Here is a 25,297-nt window from a genome sequence, read left to right on the forward strand (position 1 = left end):
TTTTTTTTTCCTAAGGTACTCCACCCAGCCTGTGGTATTTGTTACAGCAGCTCTAGAAAACTAATACATCTACCACTTAACAAATAATATGCCTCATTTTTCTACTTGATTCTGACTCATGGCTTTACTTTGTCTCCTAAGATCCACTGACTCTTCAATATGGTAAATGAGCAAAAAAGCAAAATGCCCCAATTTTTTTTTAAATTTAACTTGAATAGCTTTAATGGTCCTGCCCCTGCCAATACCTGGCTATCTAAAAAACAAAGCTCAAATAAGGTACTGCACAGAAAATCTAAATGCTTATAAATCTAAGGCACTCTTGAGTCCTTGCTCTTTATTACATGCTGCTCCTCCTGCCTAATGACTATAGAACTGCTGTTAGAGAGCTCTTGGCAAGGCTCAAGTTCAGAATTCTCCACTTTTAAAAGAGATCCTTGCAACCTCAGTTTTATTTCTGCTATTTCTAGTTCAAGACACAGATGAGGCTGATGAGTAAATAAAGAGATAGGAATGTGGGGCAATGCTCCAAGTTTTCACTGTTCTCAAATCTCCAGAATATTTAAAAGAATTTCTCTGACAACATATTTATTTTCATAAGGTACTGATGTCTGGAAACCAATTCTTTTTTTTTTTTTTTTGCTTTTAAAAAATTTTTAATTTATTTATTTTTGTTCAAATACATTTGTCTCCACCTTCCCACCACCACTTCCCCCTCCCCCCTGCCCCATCTCCCTCCCTCAGTCCTTCCCCACTTTGGCATTCTTTTACAGAATAGATTTTTTTTAGAAATGCATAAAGGAAGAAGAACTTAAATGGTACATTAAACTGCATTAACAAAATTCATGTCCACTGAATGAGATTTTAAAATTTGTAAAATTAAATGTAGGAAGTTGGTGGTTTTCCAATATATTTTGTACGTACCTTTGTCTGGTTTTAAAATGTTTTTGTTAATGAGAATTAAGAAATTGTTATTTCTACAATAATTAACACTTTTATAATATTATGTATAAAAAATATAACTTACTCTCAACTAGCTTACATTCTAGCTGTATAAATTCTTATCCAGTTTCAAATTTTATTCGAAAGAACCAAATATTTAAATGGTTCTACCTTTTTCAGTTCTCTAGAATGCCTCCAGATGGCATTAAAACCCTTTCCCCATTATATTTTGCATCATAAAAAAATGTAAAAGTTAGTGATATTTTAACCATGTAAAACTAATCACATTTATTATATCATCAGAAATCATGACAATGAAATTGTTTAGAACTTTTAGGTAACATCTTAAGCAAGACAAACATAAATTCATATCCTTTATGAAATACAGTCTTCCTATGCAAGCCAAAGAATTCCTCTAGACTGAGAAACAGATCTTAGAAAAACTATGCTCAATAATATTTTGTCACAAACTCATTGACAATGAACAGCATTCTGTATGTTTAGTAATAAGAGTGCTGATCCACATAAGTATAAATTCACAAACCTGTCATGGAATAAGAAACCATATGTCACCCCTCAGAGTTATAATAAAGATTTTCAAAGGGCAAACCTTTCAGTGATTCCTAAAATAATTTGTTAGCTCATGAATTATTTCATTTAAACTTTGCTATATAAATTTTGTATCAAATTAATCATTGAAACATATAAGAATTCCTTGAGTACTGAGAGGGAAAAGGCAAAATGTAGAGTGTGGAACATGTGTTTTATAAATGCCCTTTTTTTTCTTTTAAAAACTGCTTTTGTTAATTCAAAAACATCCATAAACTCATGAGATTTCAGAGATATCTATAATTGTATTTTTCACATAGTTCCAAAGTGAGGTTGCAGATGGCAGGCTTTTCAAGTGACACTGGCACTTCACAGGTAGGTAGGGCAGAATATCTCCCAGTATGTGTGAGAAGTTCTACATTATTTATAACAGTAATGATGAAAGTCTCCATATAAATTAAAAAGAGTTCCTTCTCTTCTCCCCACCAATATGTACCCTCACATCTCATTATATTTGTATTTTATGAAGAGGAGCATCTGCGTTTTCAAGATTAGTCTTACTGTTTTAAAACATAAGGAAGACCTCCAAAGGTATGTGCACTCTGAAGCATTTAAAAAGACATTATCATGAGAAAGAGAACTACGGTCTTCCTTCTATTATTATTATTATTATATACTAAGATACTTGTGCTGTTTCATATTACTGGCATATTAAAGAACCACTATCACAAACAGAAAGAGGAAAGAGACTTACGATGTATTCGAGGTGCCATTGTCTGGACTCTCTGGCTCAGCATCACCTTTCTCTTAAAAAGTAGAAAAAAAATACATGTGAGTGTCACAGCCTTTAAGATCTAAGAGAGATTAAATATGTTCCCAGGCTCCTATTAACAATTTTTCAAAATGTGCAGAAGAAGACTTTTAAAATACCTTTTTATTGTCTGAGAACTGGATTTGCAACATAATTTCTTCTATGTAATACCATTGCCCAGTTATAGATCTGTGAGTAGGTTCTAAGGAGCTGTTTATAAACAACCAAAGTCTCAGAGGGGAGACCTTGCCTGAAGATGAGTATCTAACAAATGGAACCTGTTTCCTTCCACTTCTTTTACAGAAAATTTAAGGAAATAAACTCCATTAGCATTCTACATCAAGGCATTTTGGACTTTGATCCCCTTTGCTAACATAAGCCAAACCAGGTCTGCTGCATCAGAACTTGGAGAAGAGAATTCTACTGAGGTTACAAGGTCCCCAAGAATTATACCTCACCAAGAGCCCAGGCACAGGTTTTGAGGTCCCCCAGTTAATGCCTAATAAGATGCAAACCAGAAATCTTTCCTATTTGACAGGTTAGTCTAATAAGATGTAAGCCAGAAATCTTTCTTGAAAGGTTAGGTAATGAAATGTTTCACCAGTGGGCATCAAGGATTTAACAGGATTTAATTGAGGGAGCCTGGAACGAGTTCACTTTTTGTAGTTTTAAAAGGAAAATGCTTCTTGCAAGGACACAGTATAATTCTTAGATCCTTAACCACTGGTGGTGTGAACCATGCATCCTCATGATGTAAGGTGCTGCTTTTAGTTCCTTGAGGCAGGAGACAGAAGGAGTAGCGTCATGATTGCCAGTGTGAGTTGGCTGTGGCTCTGATGGTTGTTCCAAGTTAACATTTAATAAACCCCAGAGAAGACTGGGGGTTGTAAGAAATGGGCCTGATGGTGGCAAACTGTTCTGCTTTGCTCTTATGAGTCAGGCCTGGAGATGTCACAGAATCCACCAATATACTCTTTAGGGCCCAGACCTATGCAGTGTACCAAGCCCCTGTTGTCAGCCATCACCTTGTCTCAGGACCGTCTCCCTAAATTGCATGAGGATCATATCCTGAGATAATTTCCAAACTGAACCCCAAAGTAAACTTGATAGCATCTTCTTTTTTTCTTTTGGGAAATTAAATAGTTGTGAAAAAAAGAAGACCATTATATATAGTTCGCATGTCTATCTTAGACATAAGTTGGCACTAACGGCTGTCTACACAGCCACTTCATCAAAAAGTCACAACACCTATGTAACTGCCTCAATAACAAACGCTGATTAGACAGAACCCTGATACCTATGAAACCACGTTGAACTACATGTAAAGGCAGCAAATTAATAAACCAGGTTTAAAGCTCATACATTTATGTTCTGTCTCCCAGGCCAGATCTGTGCTGTGCTCACTTAGGAGACATGCAAGGCCTCATCAACTGGCTTTAGAGCTGGAAAATAACCCAATTTAGTCCTTTCCAGAATCATTTTTCCACTGAGTGGCTACAATTCCTGCCAGAATCCTTAAATAGTGTTACGACACCTGCATTATATAACAACACTAAATGGAGATTTAAGTCACATATTGATCTCCCCCCACCTTTAATTTGGGGAAATTGATTGCTTTCCCCAGTCTATCACTGCCAGTAGTCTTACCACATACAAACACAATAAAGAGTGTCAAACAGCCAAGCTCACAGCAGCTGACAATAGTAAACATTTACAAACAACTTATAACAAAGAAAACAGGAAACAGACTATAAATGAAGACACTGTTGGGATGTTTGAATAAATATGTTTTACCTTGACCAAGAATGCTGCCAGAGAACCCACAGGTTGAGAGGACACAGGCCTTATTGCACATGGGACCTGGGCTGCGGGAGTCGAAGGTTGGCCCAGCGTAGGGACAAAGCTGCAATTGATTATCTCTGCTCTTAGCTGCACTTCTGTTGTGGCAACAGGGAAAACAGAGTAGGTTCTGGCAAACAGGAAGGCTACCACAGGGCCAAACAAGACATTTACGAACAGCCTGAGAGTGAGGGCTCTCAGCACCTTCAGTGCTGACAACAAATGAACCTTTCTGAGGAAAAGTAAGTACAAGGTGGAGAAAGGGATCCAAACTGTTTCTGCCCTTCAGAAAGAATGAAACACAAAATTCTCCCTAACATCTTGGAATTTTAGGTGATGCAATTTCTGAAGTTCGCTTGAAATGTTTAAGTGCCTATGTCATTAAGAGTGATAGTTCCTTTATCATGGCCTAAGGGAAAATTGTGCATGGAAGCTAGAAAATTCTCCATAAGAGATTTTTTAGTTGGTTGCCCAGGAGATGTTTCTGTGCAGCTACCAAATAGGTCCGTCTGGGATCATGCTGGTTATGCCAACTGTTTTCATGGTGGATACTACACCGGTTTCTTTGGGAGGGAACCTGCACTGGTCATTAAACAAATGGGTATAAAAGATTGGCCTGGGTACAGTGTGATCATTTTGCACAAGGAAATACAATTACAGAGAGGAAGACGGGAAAAAATGAGCCACAGCAAGGACACACACACACACACACACACAGACATATATACACACAAGTAAATCACATGTAGGTATATTACATGTGTACTTTCAACGTGATGCTCCATAGGTGTCTCCCTGTGCCTTGCATAGTACCTAACATACACTGCATGCTTTCTGATAACCTGTCATTAATTCATGACCCCACACTACAGTGGGAGAAAAAGAGTATGTACATTCACCACTGAGATGGATCTACAATTTGAATATTAAACAGTCTGAAGGCTCCAACGGGTCACATAAAGAAAAAAATAACTGAATTTGTGCCCTTTAACCACTTAAAGTGACTGTAATGCTGGAGTATTGGACTCTCCATCAACACTGCTATGATAGAGAGGTTTATTCAAACTGCTATGTTTGAATAGGGAACAAATAGAGTCCTGTCTTATGCTGGATTCTGCTGTAGAGTGAAGGTTTGATATACTACAACTTTCCTTTATAACGAATGTAACCTATGTACATGGTAAAACGATTGAACAGTAGAGAAAAGGTAACACATTTGCTTGCTTTTGTTTTTAGTTGTGAGCCCTTCAGCCATCACTCTAAATGATACATGTATTTCTGGATATATCAACTCTACATGGTACCTAATAATTTCTGATATGAGAGATGAGAGATAAGGTATTTAATATACTGTCACCTCCCCTCTCCTTACAATTTTTATTAGTTCTATCATTACTTTTACTGCTTCCAGTGAGCATTTATAGCTTTAAATATATTTAACCTTCTGTTTCTTGATTAATCAACTTCTGACAATATCTTCTAAACTATGTAAAATGAGGAAATTCACCCATCTATTCTCTCCTGCCTTCCCTTGCTCTATAACATGTAACTGCACAACTACACCTTCCATCTACAGAGCCAAGATTTAAAATATTTATAGTCATATTCTGTTCAGTAATTATTAATGAGTCACCCTCATTAATATTGATTTAACTAATGATTTAATATTTGGAATTCCCTATAGGTCAATTAAAAAAATTATAAACCAATAACAGAACTTACAATACCATAATAATCCCTGGCTGGGTAGTTCAGTTGGTGAAAGTGTCAGTCAGGGCACATACAAGAATCAACCAATGAATGCCTAAAGAAGTGGAACAGCAAACCGATATCCCTCTCTCTTTCTCTCAAACAAATAAATAATAAATAAAATACTATAATAATATAAATATTAGTCAGTACAGAATTGGGACTGGACCTGTTCAGAAGGGAATGTCACTAAACCTGAATGAAGTCAAGTGTTCTCAGCATTCCAGTCAAACGAATTCTCATCCTTAATCTCATCATGCCACAGGTTAATCTTTCTCAAGTAAAGGTTATGCTTTTTCTTTAAAAAAATGTTAAATAGAACATGTATTTAATGTATATAAAATGTATACATACAGTTTTAAAAACTTCAAATGAGTTAACTGTGAAAAAAATGCCTTCCAGGCCAGGCAGTGAGACACTACCAAGAAATAATGCACAAGTCTCTGAATTTGTTTCCTCTTGTCTTCCCCACAATGATCTTGTGTTAAGCATTCTCTCTCCCTTCTTGGTAGGTTTTTTAAAAAATTTATTTTTTATTTAAAAAAAATTTTTTACCACCCATGCATTTATTACTAAGTAAAAAATTTAGTTTTTCCTGATTTTGAAATTTAGATGAATGGAATCATATTGCATGCATTCATCTGAGACTTACTTCTATCAGTCAAGATTATGAGTTTTAGATCAAGCCCATGATTTATGTAGCTTTGGTTTGTTCATCCTCTCACTACTGAGCATCCTATACCAAATCTCCAATGATTTTCTTCCTCATTCTACTCCTGTTGGACATCCATTCTCAATGACACAATTACAAATATTCATGAACATCTTTCCTCATGCACATGTTAGGAGTTGTGGGCCCCAGGGCTTTCATATGCCCAGCCTTACCAGGGAATTCTGAACTGGCTTCCAAATTAATTTACGGTCAAACTTCAAATGTTTTTTTTTCTCATGTAATAATATAAAATGAAATTTCAGTGTAATGTTTGCATTTGAGTACCAGTGAAGTTGATAGTTTGTGCTTGCTCTTTTGTGATATTGCTTCTCATTTGTTAAAAAAAGATTTGTTAATTTTTTAACTCATGGAAGCACTTCATTGTCTTGCTACATCTTCATATATACTACCACCCCCCCACCCCAAGTAATTTTTCCCAGTGTGAGTCTTTTTCTGGTATCTGTGGATGATTGTAAGTTCTCAATTTGAATTTATTTGAATTTAGCAATATTTTCCTGTACTTGATACCTTTTAGTGTTTTCATTTAAGAAATATACCAGGAACATATTCTGTATTGTCTTTGGAAAGTGTATACCTAAACTGTTCACATTTAGATCTTTTACAAATACCTGGCATAGTTTTTTTTTTAAATATGATGTGAAGTAATTTCATTTTTCTCGTAGATAACCAATTACTCTGTACTATCTGTTTAGAAGCCAATTCTTTCTTCATTGATCTACATTATTAGCTCTGTCAGGAATCTAATTTTCATATGTTTGTGGGTCTGTTCTAAGTCCTATATTCTCTTTCATTGCTCAATTTGTCTATTACTGTCTGTATTACTTAGCTAAGAATATTCTTTTATTTTTAATATTGGAGCATCTGAGCTGTTTTTGGCCACTTGTTCTAACAAATAAATTTGAGAATTACCTTGTCAATTTCCACATACACAAAAACGAAGCTGGCTCCCACTGCTGCTGTTGGGAAAGAAGTCACTTAGAAGTTCAATTACTGCTTCTTTGAAGGTATTAAAGGGCATTTTAAGAATTGTTTCTTTATCTATGTGGTTTGCAGATTAACTATATATAATGTGTCTAATGTGGACTTCTTTTTATATATCCCGCTTAATATACATTGGGTTTCTAGAATCTGTGTGTTAGTGTATTTCAATCCTAAAAATAATTTTCAGCCATATCTTCTTTAATATTTCATCTGTTCCTATCTCTTTCTGCAATTTTACTTAAATATGTTAGACTTTCTCACTCTGTCCCCCATATTTCTTAACTTACCTTTCGTATTTTTCATTTCTGTCTCTAGGCTGCATTCTAGGTAATTTTTTCAATTCAGTTTCCCAATTCATTAATTTTTTTCGGCCATATACCTGACCAAGAAATTGTAATTTCTGTTATTTTTTCATTTCTAGAGGTTCTGACTAGTACTTCTCCAAATCTTCTTGTTCTTAACTACATTCTCAATCCTCTCATTTCTGGAAATTAAAGTAAGCACTCTTCTTGTTCATGGTCTCTTGTTTCATTGTACCTGGTATTTGTAATAATGAGTTACTCATTTCTCTTGGAATTATAGTTCTCTTATTATTTATTTTTCTCCATTTTGTTTTCTTTTTCTGGTATTCCTATTAGCTGGATTTTGACTTTTTCACCCTGATTGATTTTCCTTTCATAACTTCCATCTGTCTTTTGCTTTACTTCCAGAAAAAAAAAGTTTTCAAATTTATATTCCAGATTCTAGACTTCAGCTATTATCATTTCTAATAACTTTTTTGTCGACCATATTTTTAATTCTCAAGTGCTTGTTTGTTCTGTAACTGCTTCTTTTTCATACCACTCTGTTCTCTTTTATTTAATACAAATAATTTCAAACGTTTCTTAAGACTGTAATAATACTTCACATTTTTTCTTCTGTTTCTTGAATTAGGTAGATTTCCTCTGGAGTCAGTCCTTTTTGGTGCTCACTGGTTACACATTCATATTTTTGAATGATAACAGGCTGGTTAACAAAGGTAACGGATATGGATTTTCTGTTTTAGCATATTGATCTATTTTCCTAATACACATATCTCTTGCAGGAAATGGCTGATTCAGAGCTCATTCCAAGTGGACAGGGAATGTTAGGTGGCACATTTAGGGTTCAGGAGAAGACAGACCTTGAGACAAGCAGGGAGCCCTGATCATCGTATTTCATCGTCTTCCCTCCCACCCCCTCCAAATTAGAAGTACTTTACTAAGGGTATATAACATTTTTGTTCATCTCCCGCTTGAAAAAAGTTAACTCTTCTCCTACCACTCTATTTTTAAGGTCTAGTATTATCTCAGAATCTATTCTGCTTCTCTTTTAGGTATCAACTCCCAATGAGGAATTCTATCTAGTCAACTGTTCATTTTCTTAGCAAATGTTACTGTGTTTTTGGTATTTTGGCGTTTTTGGGGGGTAGCATGGGGTGGAAATCCAGATGGAAAGCTCTGTGTGAGAGCGAGGATGGAGAGAGGGGTCATAAGTGGAAGACATAACCACCCGGGTTCCTCCCACTGTCTCCCCTCCAAGCCTATTCTCTGTAAGACTGAGTGGAATTCTGGGACCTCTCTGGGAGCCCCCAAGGACAGTTTCCCACCACTACCAAAGCCTGTTCCTGTTTGTTTCATTGTTTTCTTTTTCTGGTCATGACCTTCCCCATCGAGGATTATTTAATAGGAGGGTCCTATGTACTCTCTGTTTTCCAAAAACTCCGCTGAATTTCTGGTTTGTTGATGCATCCTTTTCTGTCCTCAGTGCTAGTACAAACTTATTTCCATTACTGTAACTTTACTGTTATATAAATGGGGATTCTGACACAGGATAAAAGTGCTTATGCGCTTATGCTCAATCTGTGATTTGAAGAGGATACGCTCAAAACTTTAATAAAATGTGGACATAGGTCACCCATTTTAATATTTAAGTTTCTCAATGTGTAATAACCTTTTGTTTTCTAAAATTAAATTAAATTAACTGGTAATTCAGCAAACTGACTGAAGTATCTATCTTTTAAAAGATTCAAATTAAAAATAATTTTCTGTTTAATTTGTACACTCTTTTAGTATTTATGTAACATCTCTAATTTCAAAAAGAAAAAAAAAAGCACTGACCTAAAATGGTGAAGGTTAGTTCATTAAGCCACACATACATGTTGGGTTTGCTTTCTTTGAAGTTCAGTTTTTTTTTTTCTATTTTCTACATATTTACTAGAGTCACAATTCCAAAAACTTTAAGGATTCCAATCCAAATAGAAGAAACAGCACAGGAAGTACTGGTGAGACCTGCTCTCCTAAAGCTTCAAGTGTGCTATAATCTGCTCAGGCTTTTAGTAATATTGCCTCTATACAGATGTGCTTGGCTTGGGGGGAGGATTTATTTTAAAAAATACAAAGAAAATAACCTCTCTATCCCCAGGAAAGAAAAAGCCAATCACAGACTTCCTTAGGTGATGAAATGCCAGAGGGTTTCATACCACACAAGGCAGGTGCCACATCATATTTTACAGACATGGGTCTGCTTTTACAAATCCAAAAGCAGGTTTTGCATGTCACTGTTACAGCATGCTGTAAAAATATGCCAGGTGCATACAAAAATCACAGTATATAGATATTGGACAAGAAGTCAATCTCACACTGAACTAACAGAGTCATCTTTTTGGGGTCAAGGTAATGGGATGGAAAGTCTGTTATCTTTGGGGCTGACATCCTTGCATTCAAATCCTAGTTGTCATTTCTAGTCACCAAAAATTAAAATGGTTATTAACCTCAGAATCTCATTTTTATTATGTGCAAAATGGGGACAATAATGCCTCCCTCATACAGCTATTGTTGGGATTAAGTGAAGTAATGTAAGCCAAGGTAAGTCAAGGTGCAGCACATGGAAGAGACACCACTTATTTCCTTTGCTCTTTTTTAAAAAATCTTCACCTGAGGACATGCTTATTTTATTTTTTAAAAGATTTATTTATTTTTAGAGAGAGAAGGGAGGGAAGAAGAGAAGGAGAGAAATATCAATCAGTTGTCTTTTGCACATTCCCAACTGGGGACCTGGCCAGCAGCCCAGGCATGTGCTCTGACCTGGAATCCAAACATCAACCTTTTGGTTTACAGGCTGGTGCTCAATCCACTGAGCCATACCAGCCAGGGCATGCTTATTGATTTTAGAGAGGAAAGGAGGGAAGGAGAGAGAGAGGGAGAGAAGTATTGATATGAGAGAGAAACATCAATTGGTTACCTCTTGTACACTCCCTGACAGGCAACCTAGGTTTGTGCCCTGACCTGGGGGAGGGGGGTGGTGTTGGGCATGGGGATTGAACCTGTGACCTTTCAGTTTATGGATAACACTCCAACCAACTGAGCCACGTCACTGAGGGCTCCTTTGTTCTTCTCTATGTCAAACTGAGAGAAGGTACATTTATTCACCTCTTGCATCCTCCCTCTACCCCGAGCTGTTTAAATTCAAATGGAAAGAAATGATGAGGAAATGAAGTGATTTTTCAGTATGCTCTAATCTTTGGCACATGATGCTGATGGCTGCACACCTCACAGACTTAACCATGCATTTCTTCTGATTCCTTTTCTTACTGCTGAGTTACTATTTTCTTTAGATTTCAAGTCCCTTGGCATTTCTCCTCTTCACTGGTACCAGTGCTCACAGCAAATTTCAACAGAGGGTGAGATGATTAAGTGATATTGCCTATGCATCATTATGCCATCATTCCCCTGCCCTGACCTTTCTCTAGATGAGCAAGAAAAGTCTAACACATCTGTCTAAATGCCTTCTCTCCCCAACCCTTCCGCCTTCACAGATGCTCAGTGGGTAAGCCTCAGTTCCAAAGACACATCTACTAGCTCAGAGTGATTTTTATACTCAAACACAGCTTTGTAATTGGCAACAGACAGCTGACTGGCTGGTCACAGACTAACAGAGCCCTGTCTTTGTGGATGGTGTTCATGACTTGAATGAGATAGCTTGTGCATTTTTAATGCTTAAGAAAACATTAGTAGCAATTAGTAGTGCCAAAGAAGAGAATGAAAACATTACTTCATGGAACGATAACATTCTCTCTTTGACAATGAAGCTCGTGTGTTTTATTAGACATTGGATTCGATAAGGAAATTCCTTCCTAGACACTTTGTCTCTGGGAGAGGTCATGGTTTCTTCATGGATTCTAAGACCATTAATCTTGAGGTCTTCTGATTGGTTCCCTTTGCCCACTCTTTCTCTTTCAATTTAGATAACTCATTAGTGCCTTTAAAAAGTTGCTCCCCTTTACATATACCAGAAACCAACTATAATAATGAATGATGTTTTTTCAACCCATGATTGCTTTGAAACCCACCATTTTATGTTTCATCCCTCCTTCCCTTGAAAAACTAGAGGAGCCTCCAAAGTCACCATGAATCTTATATATTTGGTAAGTACTTGAACAAAGGGCTCTCCTTTTCCCAACCTGATTTTTTTAGTGAAATTTTTTTACACCTAATGTTTATTGCATGTATCTCCCCTACTCGCCCCTGCTACCTTCACCCCCAACTCATAAGGCTGTAGAGAAAAGCCTTTCTTACTTGGATTATTGTGTCCGGAGGAAACGAGCTGAGAGTCCTAAAAAAAGAGAAAGAAGTATCAATTAATTTTCTTATTTTGACTTTCAAAATCTAAGTTGAATGTGAGATATATTCCTGGACATTCCAAAACTAATCACCAGTCATAATATCTATCAACTACTGTAATGAGAAGCATTTACATGAATGTGCTTGTTAAAAAGTTCTAGTTCACAATCACTTCTCTTTTGTATAATGGACATTTTGTTTTGTTTATTGAGGTGAAATTCATATAACCCAAAATTAGTCACTTTAAAGTGGACAGTTCAGTGGCATTTAGTACATTTAAGAATGCTGTACAACCACCAACTCTTTTTAAGAGTTTAGAATGATGGCAAAATAGTTCTATAATTCCAAAGTAAAATGCCTTAGCATTAAGCAGTGTCTCCCCAACCCCCTCTCCCTTCAGTCTCTGGCAACCACCAATCAGCATTCTGTCTCTTTGAATTCATCTATTCTGAATATTCCATAGCAGTGGAATCATATAATATGTGACCTTTTGTGTCTGGCTTCTTTGACTTGGCATGTTTTGGAGATTCATCCATGTCATAGAATGCATCAGTAATGCATTCTTTTTATGGATGAATAATATTCCACTGTGTGTATACACAATAGCTGGTCTATCCTTTCATCTGTTAACGCACATTTGGGCTGTTTTCCCCCTTTGGCTATTGTGAATAGAGCTACCATAAACACATGCACATGTACTTAATTGAGTCCTTGTTTTGGGTATATATCTAAGAGTAGAATTGCAGGTTGATATGGTATTCCATGTTAAACTTTTTGAGGAACTGCCAAACTGTTTTCCACAGTGGCAGAATCATTTTGCATTCCTACTAATGATGTATGAGGGTCCAATTTCTCTACATCCTCACCAAAACTTATCTTCTTTTAATTTAAAAAAAATTTTATTCTAGCCATCCTAATGGATGTGAAATAGTTTCTCATTGTGGTTTTGATTTGTATTTTTTGTATTTCCTTAATGACTAATGATGTTGAGCATGTTTTCTCTTTTCAACTATGACTCTTTTAAAAAACAGCAACAACAAAGGAGCTTTAATGAGGTATAAATGATATAGCACAAGCTGTACATATTTAGAGAATACAATTTGATAACAAATACCATTAAAAGAATGCTGCTATTATTTTCTTGACTCAAGGGCTGTTCTGTTTTATTAAGTAGCACTTAGAATTTAAACAAAAAAGAGTAATACTGATACCTGTTCATTAAAGAAAATTCAGTGAAACAGGAAAGTATAAAAAACTTGTCTGTAATCCTGTATCAAGTCATTTCTAAGGTTAAGCTGCCACTTTTGGTTTGCCAGTGTGATTCACCAAGCACATGTCAGCTGGCAGGCATGCTCATAAGAGGAGAACCACTCTAGTTACTTAGAAGAATACTTACAGATAGAAATGTCATCTTATCCATCTTTAAATCCTGAATTCCACAAACCTAAACTGTTGTTTGGTACATGGGAGTCCTAAAACTTCTTTATATGTGGAATATTTAGCTGGGAAGTAAGGTTTGTGTAAAACCTTTTGCTGAAGGCAGAAATCACCAAGCACACTGGTACGGAGACAGCACTTCACTGAAGCAGCATAATAAATACTGTATCTCATCAATTGTAACATGCCTTCAACATTGTATGAGGTTGCATTAGCTCAGGTACTACTAGGAAAAAAAAACTGCTGTCAAGTAACTGTAAGATGCCACCAACTGTAAAACAAATCTTGATTTTAGGGAACTTAAAATGTGAAAAAGTATGTACCTTAGATCAATAGAATACAGTAGTTCTTAACCCATGTTGCTGACAGAGGACAAAACTTATACTGTGAGAGAATTACTTAAAAATAGCTTTTTGTAATCACTTGAAGGCCGGACCACTCATAGCTCTCCTTATTTGTCTACCAATCCATCAATAGAACTATAAAAGGCAAGAAATGGAGATATATCTTCTCTTATTTTCAGACACCACCTCCATCAAGCTAATTATTAGAGGAAAAAGAACCACCTGATTTGGTTTGGTCTCCCTTTACCCCCACCAATCACTTTCTTTTGAATCTTATTCTAGAATTTACAATTAATGTCAATGTTTAGTATGAAGCAATGCTGCACACCGAGCTTTTAGTCTAAACATTTTGTGGTAGTTTTTGAAGCATGCCAACAACCCAAAGGGGGAGGAAAGCTTTCCAACTTTGAAGCACTTCCCTTCAAACCTACCTGCTGGCTTTCATTCTACTTCTAGGGCACAAAGAGAATAGCAAGAGGATTCTCATTTCTGAAATGATGCCAGAATTCTTCTGTATAATGCTTTAAAAATCGATCAGCAAGAACAGTTTCAGACCAGGTCTGATCCTACCAGATTCAGAATCTATTGCTATGTGAAATGTTTGTGAAATGCCATCAGGTTTGTCCATATGCCTTCTGGGGATGGGAAAAATTCTACAATTTTGAGTTCTTTATTTAAATTTCAAAACTTATGAGACCGCCACAGAAATGAAGGGAAAAGGGCAAAAAAAATTGTTTTCTTTTCTTCTTGGTTGAAATTCCTGATAATGGCAGCCAATTAAAAGAAGTCATGCATTCTTTTCTTTAACAAATTCAATTACTTTTGGGATTTGAAGAATGAGGCAGACGTGTCTGGTAGTATTAGTCTAGGAAACAGTGCCTCCAAATTAAGTGTTCAGAGAATAGAGGAAATATCCAAATTCAGCAACAATTGGCTTTACTATATATTATGTCCTTCAATACCCAGACAAATTGGGGAAATTCTCGGAAGTATTTAGCTAATTAACTTAGTGGTAATGGCAACTCAGAATGCAGAGTTAAATCGACTTTCCTTGTGAGGTCAAACCGCCCCTTTAATCTTAATAACGACTTAATTTAATTATTTATTACTCATTTAGGAGATTTTGCCCCTCAAATTCCATAAACAACTCTAGCTCCTGCATGCTGGCAATATAGTGATAACTCAAATGTTAATAATTTACCTAATTAAGGAAATGCAAGCCTCCAGCTGACAGAATATTAATTACTTGAGATACAGCTTGGAAGAGGTACAGTGTGTATCAAAATTAATGACAGTCTTTGTAGTAGGCAGAAGAACACTGGACTCCCAAAGATGTCTGTATCCTCACTCTCAGACCCTGTGAATATATTCCTTCTCGTGACAAAGGGGCTTTGCAGCTGCGATTAAATTGATGATTTTGAGATGGGAGATTATTCTGGATTATCCAGGTTGGCCCAATATAATCACAAAGCTCCTTCTAAGGGAACGAAGGAAGCAGAAGAGTCAGAGGAGATGTGGTAAGGAAGTCAGAAGTCAGTGGCAGGGGCAGCCTGCAGAGGCTGAGAAAGGCAGGGAAAGGAATTCTCCCCTGAAGCATTCAGAAGCAACACAGCCCTGCCAACACCTCGATTTTACCCCATAATACTGATTTCAGACTTCTGACCTCCAGAGTTCTAAGTTAACAAATTCATGTTGTCTTAAGTTACTAAATTTATAGTATTGTCTTAACTTACTAAATTTATAGTAATCTGTTACAGCAAAAATAAAACACTAATGCAATCTTACTTGATTCATGTAAGATAAATTACTTATTGTAAACTTTTTGAAAGAAAAGCATTATTAAAATCATGCAATGTCCCTATACTTTGTAAAATCACTTATTTCTTTCTTGGGAAAGGCAAAAAAATCAAGTTTAAATAGCTCCATGCAAACCCTGTAGTAGTCCTAAATAGAAGACACATTTTTTTTTCATTTAAATTTGAAATGCTGTGTCATATATGACAGTTCCATTATAATTTTGGATGTGAAAAATAAGATACTTGCAACTTGCTTTCTGCCTTGAAAAATGAAGTTTTTGTACCAATAATCTGAGGTCTCAGTTTCATATCAGGAGTTAAATTATTCCTTAAATATAACTATTTACATCTATCAAAGTAAATCTGCACAGTTCTTTTGGAAAAGTCACAATAAAATATGCCTTGAGATATGTGCTCAATCATCAGAAAATGCACTTACACCATGGATATGTTTATATAACAGAAATGCTTACCTGATTGTATTTTGGGCCAAGCCATGATTTTGGCTAGATTATGTAAAAAATATTGTAAAAATTATTGCATTGTACCGTAAGTGTGGGATGGCACTGAAAAATTTATAAAGTGACAAGAGTTTTAATACTATGAAAAGCTATTGTGTGAGAACATATGGTGTACTAGGGATTAAGGTGAATGGCTGGAGAGATGTAAAACTCTAAGCTAGAGGGGACAATGACATGGAAGTGTGGAAGGTAGAGTGGGTGTGCAAACAGGACGACCAGTTAGGAGGCTGTCACAATAATTGCTGCAAGAAGTGATGGTGGTTTAGACCAAGGTGGTAGCTGTGATGGTGGGGGAAGCATTTAGACTCAGGGCAGGGTAGACATGATCTCACGATGGTTTGGATGTATGGTATGAGACAAAGAGAAGAGTCCAGGATGGTGTACTGGGTTGAATAGTTTCATCCAAAGGCTCATAGCCACTCAGAATCTGTGAATTTGACCTTACATGGATATTATAGGAGCCTTGCAGGTCGTACTGGATTAGGGTGGGCCCTAAATCCAATGACTGCTATCCTTGTAAGAGGATGGAGATCTGGGCATAAAGACTCACAGAGAAAAGACAGCCATGTGAATATAGAGGCAGAAATTGGAGTGATGTAGCTAGAGGCCAAGGACTGTGGCTGACTGCCAACAGTCACCAGAGAGGCTAGAAGAGGCAGGGAAGGACTCTCCCCTAGAGCCTTCAGAGGGGGCAGAGCCCTGTTGACACCTTGATTTCAGATGTCTAACCTCCAGAACTGTGAGAGAATAAATTTCTTTTATATTACACTACCTGGTATCTGTACTTTGTAGTAAGTTCCCCAGAGAACTAATAGAGATGGCTTCAGGGCTTGTGGCCTGAGCCAACCACAAAAATGGAGGAGCCACAAGAAACACATGCATAGAACATAGGGAGATTAAAGCTCACCTTTTGAAATGTCAGGCTTGATGTTTGTTGGATATCTAAGTGGAGATGATGAATTGGTAAGCAGGAATACAAGTATGAAAGTTAGGGGGTGGAAAAGAGGCTAGAGATACACATTTAGAAGCTGTCAGTTCAGGATACGGAGTATTTAAAGAACCGGCCCATAGGAGATCACCAAAGGAGTGAACAAACAGGGAGAGGAGAAGTGATTAAAGGCAAGTGCAGAAAAGGTCTGTTATAAACTTTAGATCAAGAATGGACTAAAAATCTGCTAGAAAATAAACCCCAGTGAAACAATATATACAGTTTAAAAAGAAGATTTGAGACACAAGAAATAATGATAAATTAAGGAACTAACAAAAATTGTCAAGGCTTAATACTAGAAAAGAGTCATAATAATGATATTTTGAAATATTGTAGATAATCTCAAAATAAGAGATGGTTGTGGGGAAGCCTAACTAAAACTGGGTTTAGATGATGAATATTTGAGGGTAGGATATAGACATTAATTAATTATAGCTATTGATAAAAATAAATTTAAATAGGTCAATATATTAAAATTTAAAGGCAATTACTAAAAAAAAAAAAAAGAGGAACAATTATGTGTATGTTGGAAAACCCTAAAGGGGTAAAAAAGAAACAAAGGAAGATTAATTAACACAAGAATAGGTAAAGGTTTTGAGTAAGCCAATAGGCATAGAAGAAAATGGAAAGATAGTTAGAGATCTATTTTTTTCTTTTTTTTAAAAAAGAGAAAGTGTATTTAGAAAGTCACGGAGGTAGAAGAAATGAGCCATAGAAGAAATGGGCTCAGGAAACAAGTTACAGCAAAAGAAAGGCCCCAGGAGCTGAGAAGAGCAGCAGCAGCAGTGGGTGGGGGAGGAGGAGAGAGGGAAAGAGGAGGAGTATTAAACCCAAAAGCGTATTAAATGAACAATATACCATAGTTAAGGAAATAAATCATAGGACTGTACAGGTGATTAAAAATCAGACAATCAATGTAATTTTCTGCATTAGCAGATTAAAGAAAAACTATGAATATCTCAATACATGCTGAATAAACCATTCAACTAAACTCAGACTTGCTCCATTTATGTATATTCGGGGAAAACACATCAATAATTGACAGGGATTAGGGTATGGGAGGGGTTGACTACCAAGGGTCAAGGGGAAATTTGGGTGGTGATAGACTGCTTCCATATGTTGACTGTGGAAGTCTCAGGAACATACGTGTTTTTAAAACTTACAGGATACTAAAAAGGGTGAATTTTGTTGTTTGTAAATTTTACCTTAGTTTTTAAAAATGGAAAGAAAATCCAAACCTTTAAAATGTTCGGAAAGCCAGGAATAGAAAGCTACCTCGACTAGACACAGAGTAAGCAATTATACTCAATAATAACATCTTGGAATCATTTTCTTTAATGCCATGAATAAGGCAAAGATGTACAGGTTCTAGCTGACACAATTAAGAATAAGACAGAACAAATTCATTATGTACAAAAAGCAGCTATATCATCCATGCTGTATCAAGTATCATCACTTCATTCCTTTTTATGGCGGATAAATATTCCATTGTAAGAATATATTAACTTTTGTGTATCCGTTCATCAGTTGATGGACATTTGTTTGTCTCCATTTATTGGCTATTATGATTAATGATGCTGTGAACATGCATATGTTTTTGTGGAGGAGTGTTTTCATTCTCTTGGGTGTATACATAGGCGTGGAACTGCTGGATCATAAAGTAATGCAATATTTGAGGAACTGCCTAAATGTTTTTAAAAGAAGTTGTACCATTTTATGATCCCAGTAATTAACAGCAGGTTTCCAATATATCTACACCCTTGCTAACACTTGTTATTGTTTGTCTTTGATTTTAACTAAGTAGGTATGACTCATTATCTCATTGTGATTTTGATTGCATTTCCCTAATGATTAATAATAGTGATATATTTTCTTATACTTATTAGTCATTTGACAATCTTCTTTGAAGCAGTCTGTTTAAATCTTTTGTCCATTCTTAAAATGAGTTATCCTTTTGTTGTTGAATTATGAGAGTTTTAAAAATATACTATCACTTGTTTCTGTAAATGAAATTTTATTTGAACATAGCTACAGTCATTCATGTATGTATTGTCTGCAAAGCCTAAACTATTTATAATCTGAGCCTTTACAGAAAAAGTTTGTCAATCTTTGATTTAAACAAGGAGCTATTGGAAAGAAGCAGATAAATACACTGAAAAACAAACAAACAAACAAACAAACAAACCCAGAACACGTATTCCTGAAACAAATCAATGAATTTATGAGAAATTCAACTGTTGATAAATGTGGTATTTCAAAACAGTGGTGGGGGGGAATATGGGCTAATTTGTTAATAGAGTTGAAATAATTTACTAGCCATTGATAAAAATAAAACTAGTATCCTGTTACATCATCCACAATTTTAAAAAAAAATCTAAATCCAAAATCTATAAAAGACTTAGAGTAAAACAGAGAACACTGTTAGAATACTGGTGCAGGGAAGATTTTTTTTTCTCTGACAAAAATTAAACACTTTGCTAGTATAAAAGATACATAAATCATATTACAAGAGAATGGCTATATCACATACAATAAATACATGAATAAGCTATAAGAAGTTTCTACAAATCATTTTTAAAAATGTAATATGAATGGGCAACAAATATCAGTGGGCAAGTCACAAAGGAAAAACAGTCCATGCTCAAACTCAGAACAAACTGGAAAAATGCAAATAAAAACAATAAGACAGCAATGTTTCACCCAGAAACAAGGATAAAAAGCCAGATAATATTAAACACTGGCAACGATGCATAAAAAAGTACTCTTGAAACACAGTCAAGGGTAATTATGGCTTCTGATGCCCCCAGCACCATAGCTCCTATTGTAGGCATCAGCACTGGAGACATTCAAAGAGGTATCTACAAAAAAAACTATGTGTTGAAACAGTGCTTTTGATAATAACCAATGTGAATGTCCATCAAAAGGAGCTTAATTCAATACATTAAAGCAAATTCATACTATGAAATATTTTGCTGTTCTTAAAAAGAACCAAGAAAATATATATTCATGAAAGTATATATCCAAATACACTTTGTTATGAAAAATAAAAATCAACTCTTAGAATGGAATTTATCATTGTGATAATTATAGTAAATAATTATTTCAATTATTCAATTAAGAAGGTTGTGACAATATTTAGCAATGATATTTATGTATTGTGGGTATCTGGAGAAAATCACCTCTTAGAAAAAGTGATTTTAGTACTATACCATTTATGAGTTTTAAAAATGGCACATGTACATATAATGCACAGAGAGAATGCTTGAAATGCTACACATAAATCTCCTGACTGTAATCTCTGGGTAGGGAAATAAAATCTGGATGGAGGTGCTGGGGACTTTCATGTTTTGCTCCTTCTATATGCATAATTTCATATTTATAATGAATATGAAGTTTTACATTAGTTGTTTTCAAATAAAACATATTAGATTCATGTATAATTTAAATATATTTTGTGTCTAATTTTTTGTGTACTTGTCTTTGGAAACATGGAAATCCTTTCTTTTAAACTCCTAGATAGTATTTTATGCTTTATAAAAGATATCTAAGAGGATATGTAGATAAAAAGATATCTATGAGGACGTGTAGATAAAAGATATCTCAATTCTAAGACATTGATTTTAAGACTCATCATTAATTCAGTAACAAACAGCTTCTCAGGAAAAATAAAAACATGCATACAATCACACTGGATGTATAAAATTAGTGTAAGATGCACTTCAACTTCACAAATGTTTTAAGATAAAACAACAGTACAATATGCATTTTGTGTTAAATATGGAAGGTAGGTAAGTAAAATTGTAATCTTAATTTTCCCCTCTGATGAATAAATATACGTTTATAAAATGTTGAAAATGAGATCTGGCAAGAACATTTACAAAGGAAATGACAATCAAGGGGAAACCCACTTGATTTTGTCCACAAAAAAATCTCTGCATGAATAGAGCATATAGCTCTTGAGTGACACAAGATCTTACCTTATTTGGAAATGAAAATTTGCTTGCTTCCACTTTGCCAGGTGCCTGAATAGCAGAAAGTGGTGGAAGCCAGGTCATCTCCTATAGGGAAGAAAATCAAACAGCACTGTTACACAGTGTATTTCAAGTCAGTAGCATAAAGTCCGCCTTGATACAGCATGGAAGGGGTAAAAAACGAACAAGAAATGAATAAGGAATGAAAGGGAATTTTAAAAAGGGAGTGACAAACTCACTTTCATAATTTTTCCCCCTAATTTTACGAATTTTTGGTTCCATGGTTATTTCTATGTCCCCTTTATACCTTAAGAAGACCTACAAGGTTGTCCTATTTTCATTTCAAATAAGTTTCAAAGTAAAGGGACAACTCAGTGGTAAACGTTCTATGGAAAAAGCCGTACAAATGGGGCTGCTTCTCTGGAACTTGATCCCACAAAATTCACAGGGTGTTTCTGAAGGACTCCATAAAGCACCTTCAACTTTAGGGATCATTATTACAGGAATTGTTTAATTTATTAGAAACTCATATTAATAGGAGTGTCCAATAAGAACCCACACATCACTTTGGTCTTCATAGAAAAGTAATTCATGGGGAAGTAAAAACACAAATCACGTGTGTGAAACAGAGAATGTTGTGTTGTTTATAACAGCATTAAGACGACAACTTCGGCCCAGCATGCAATAATCTGTCATATGCCTGCTGACATACACTTTCACTAATTTGTGAGAGAGAGGCAGAGTCCTCTTGGTCACTTCCAGTATTCTTCAGTAGTTCCACCTCCTGGCAGAATCTGCAGTCACTAAATGGCTGTGGAATTAAAGTTAATCAATTTCTGATTACCACGAAAGTGATTTTGAGTTTACAAATAGGTTCAGAACCTTATTTCTTGATTTAATACACACTTCCAAACATAAGCAAGCAGTTGGTCCATTTTAAGAGAAGTGAGAAATTCTCTCTTTAGGTGAAGACATTTTCTCACCTCCCTTGGTTGAGGGTGGGGTGGTGTTGAAAGGGACTCTGTCAGGTTTTTGGAGTGAAAGTTTCTTGAGACGGTCTTGTACCTTCTTTCCTTGGGTAACACTCCTCCCTCTGCACCTCAGATGATGTAGACCCAAATTGGGAGTGAGTGTATTCAAACCCTTCTTGGAAGGATTTTCTGACCCTACATCATCTCCTGGCCACTATGACACCTGCACCAGAGGTGGGTTAAGCTCACTGCGCCTGAGGCGTCTCTTTGCGATTCTGCTGGTACCCAAGGTTCTCCAATGGAAATCAAAGGAAGACCCAGTGACCCTTTATATTCCTCTTGACTCACTCCCCAAGTGTCTGCACATCTTATTCTGTGTCTCTATACCTGTTGTCTCTTTTGTGAGGATTATGTGCAGGAACAGAGTGCGTACCCAGTCCATTTTTCAACGAATGGACAATTAAACAGTATCTCTGATATGTGTTTGCCTTTCTTCCCAGTTACATGAACTACCATCCTAATCACACCTTAAGTTATTTGTAACCTGAATTACTTTAGAAGTTTCCTGGTTGGTTCTCTTTCTTCTGTTTTTATTAAGCCATCCTTCACACTTCTGTCAACTCATTTTTCCTAAAGTGCAGATTGCAACAAAAAGTGCCACTTCTTCAATATCTACATATACCATCGCATAAATAACAACAGTGATGACAATGGCAATGATGCTTCCTGTTGTGCTTGACAATTTCACAGTACTTCCACACAAGTTTTCTAATTTAAACCCAACCTTTAAAGTAATTATCATTCTACCCATATTGGAGGTGGAGAAGTTAAAGCTCACGAAGATTTAATGATTTGTTCAAGTTCACGCAGTTCACCAATGCCACCACTGAAATGTTCACACATATCTCCTTTCTCTCAATCCAGCGTCTGTTTTTCACTCTATTGCATTTGCCCCCAAAACAAATAGTATTCAAGACATTTTACAACAAGGTCTCAGTTGTCAGGCTGGTGCCTTTTTATTAATCTACATACATACTGTGTATAAGAAAATCTAGTCTCTGCTTTTACTTACATTGCCCCCTTTGTGTGTGAATGCCCTACCCACTCGTCATCCAGTAGGGCTCATTTCAAACATAGTTTTTATCATGGGGCCTTAGCTGATTCCCCTTCTATTCCAATATGACTTGACAGTTCCCTTCTCATGCTCCTCCAAAGCAGTCATTTCTTTCTCTCATTGTAATTTAGATCCTTTTTTTGTGTTTAGTTTTCTATTATAAGTACATACCTCTATCTGCACATAACCATTTTGCTTTCTTCTGATACCCTTCTCCCAATGCAGAATAAAAATCATACTAAGAAATCACAATAATCTCAAGAATACTCAATTTTACTAAATATAATTCCCAAGTAGGAATCCTAATAATTTCTTTCAAGAATATTCAGATTATTTAAATATAATCCTTTAACAAAGAACTGAAAATTTCTTCAGAGACAGTGTGTCTACTCATCTGTGTCAATGAAGCACCTTATAGGCTAAGTGCTCAAAATTAACTTGATGAATTGAATTGAATGCTCATATTTTAAAGCAAAATTGCTCACTGATATTACTTTTGTTACTTTAATTCTATCAAAGTTATACGATGTAATTTTTGACCTAATTAGTGCTGCTTTATATATGAAGGAATAATAAAGACAATAAGGTTATTTGAAACATTTAAATCTGTTAGAATTTTCAAAACATAGAATTATTATTTTTTATCACGAGTACATGGGGTTTATTTTAAAGATGCAAAGTTGGTTTCCCATTTGAAAATAAATCAACAAAATTTATATATTAAGAGGTTTTGTAAACACATGATCATCTCAATGGATGCAGAAATAGCATTTGATAAAACACAACATTTATTCCTGAAAAAAACTCTCAGCAAAGTAGGGAAAAAAGGAACTTCCTAAACCTCACAAAGAACATTCTCAAAATGCTTATAGCTAACATAACACTTAATAATGAAAGACTGAATGTTTTCCCCTAAATCAGGAACAAAACAGGGTATTTTCTCTTACTATTTCTATTCATCATTGTATTGGATATTTTATTTTATTTTTTAAATTTAATTTATTTTCTTTATTTTTTCAAATACATTTGTCTCTGCCTTCCCCCCACCACCTTCCCCTGCCCCTCCCCCTGCTCAAAAATATAGAGTTATTTCTATGGACTTATAAAACATTTGTTTTTAATGAATGTGCAATGACTTTTTACGACTGATTATTCATTATATTAAAATTCTCCATTAGGGTTGCATGGAAAGTTTCAAGGGCAAATAGACTCTTTCTATTTCCTCTTCCATCATTTACTAGTTCAGTGAGCTTAGGTTAAGTCACATCTTCAGTAACTTGTGATTTCAAGGCACAGACATTGGAATCAATTAGATCTCAATTTGTGGATTCTTAGAACCAAAGAAATAAAGGTGCTAACTAGCTCATGGTTTAATCATAAGCATTAAATGAAACAATACATAGAGAATAACATGGTCCTGTTATGGTTAATCATTCAATAAAAGACTCATTAATATCAAGCTGAGTTTCAGATTTCTTGTTTCTAAAATGAGAAACAGGATTTCTCTCTGAGCTTTAGATGGAAAAGTGTTTTTTATAAAAGAATGAATTATTATGGAAATGTAATCTGTAATTAAGCTAGCAATTATTAATATAAACTAAGTATTTCTAAAACATAAAGTTATTTAAATATATTATTATGAATCTTAAGTATGATATGTACTTTAGATTGGAAAAAATGTCCCTAAGTTTTCTCACGGTAATGAATCTTTGACATAATAATAGTAGTCAGTGAGATAAAATTTGATTAAAAGGTGTTTAATTAGTAATTTGTTTCTGGTAGAGATTTAATATGTAAAAGCAAAGGGGAAAATTTTGTAATTGCTAGAATTTCCCTTAGTTTTCCTCACTTCACAAGGAAAGAATGCTATTTTATTGCAAGGCTAATGTATACACTATTTCCTCCATCCTCCCC

The 25,297-nt window shown here is 35.4% G+C and overlaps 1 protein-coding gene across 1 annotated transcript in view; it reads right to left on the bottom strand.

Moving 5' to 3' along the window:
* The window catches only part of AFF3 (ALF transcription elongation factor 3), a 539,761-nt gene that overhangs the window by 161,098 nt on the left and 353,366 nt on the right, over window positions 1–25,297 (bottom strand). Inside the window, exons 8-10 of the mRNA XM_054586382.1 lie at window positions 21,305–21,385; window positions 12,197–12,233; window positions 2,243–2,294 (exon numbers count right to left, since the gene is read on the bottom strand). Coding sequence (XP_054442357.1) covers window positions 2,243–2,294; window positions 12,197–12,233; window positions 21,305–21,385 — 170 coding nt within the window. The remainder of the gene's footprint in view (window positions 1–2,242; window positions 2,295–12,196; window positions 12,234–21,304; window positions 21,386–25,297) is intronic.

The sequence above is a fragment of the Pteronotus mesoamericanus genome, unplaced genomic scaffold, assembly GCF_021234165.1.
Source record: "Pteronotus mesoamericanus isolate MK-2021 breed Mesoamerican mustached bat unplaced genomic scaffold, CSHL_Meso_final contig_121, whole genome shotgun sequence".
NCBI classification, from domain to species: Eukaryota; Metazoa; Chordata; class Mammalia; order Chiroptera; family Mormoopidae; genus Pteronotus; species Pteronotus mesoamericanus.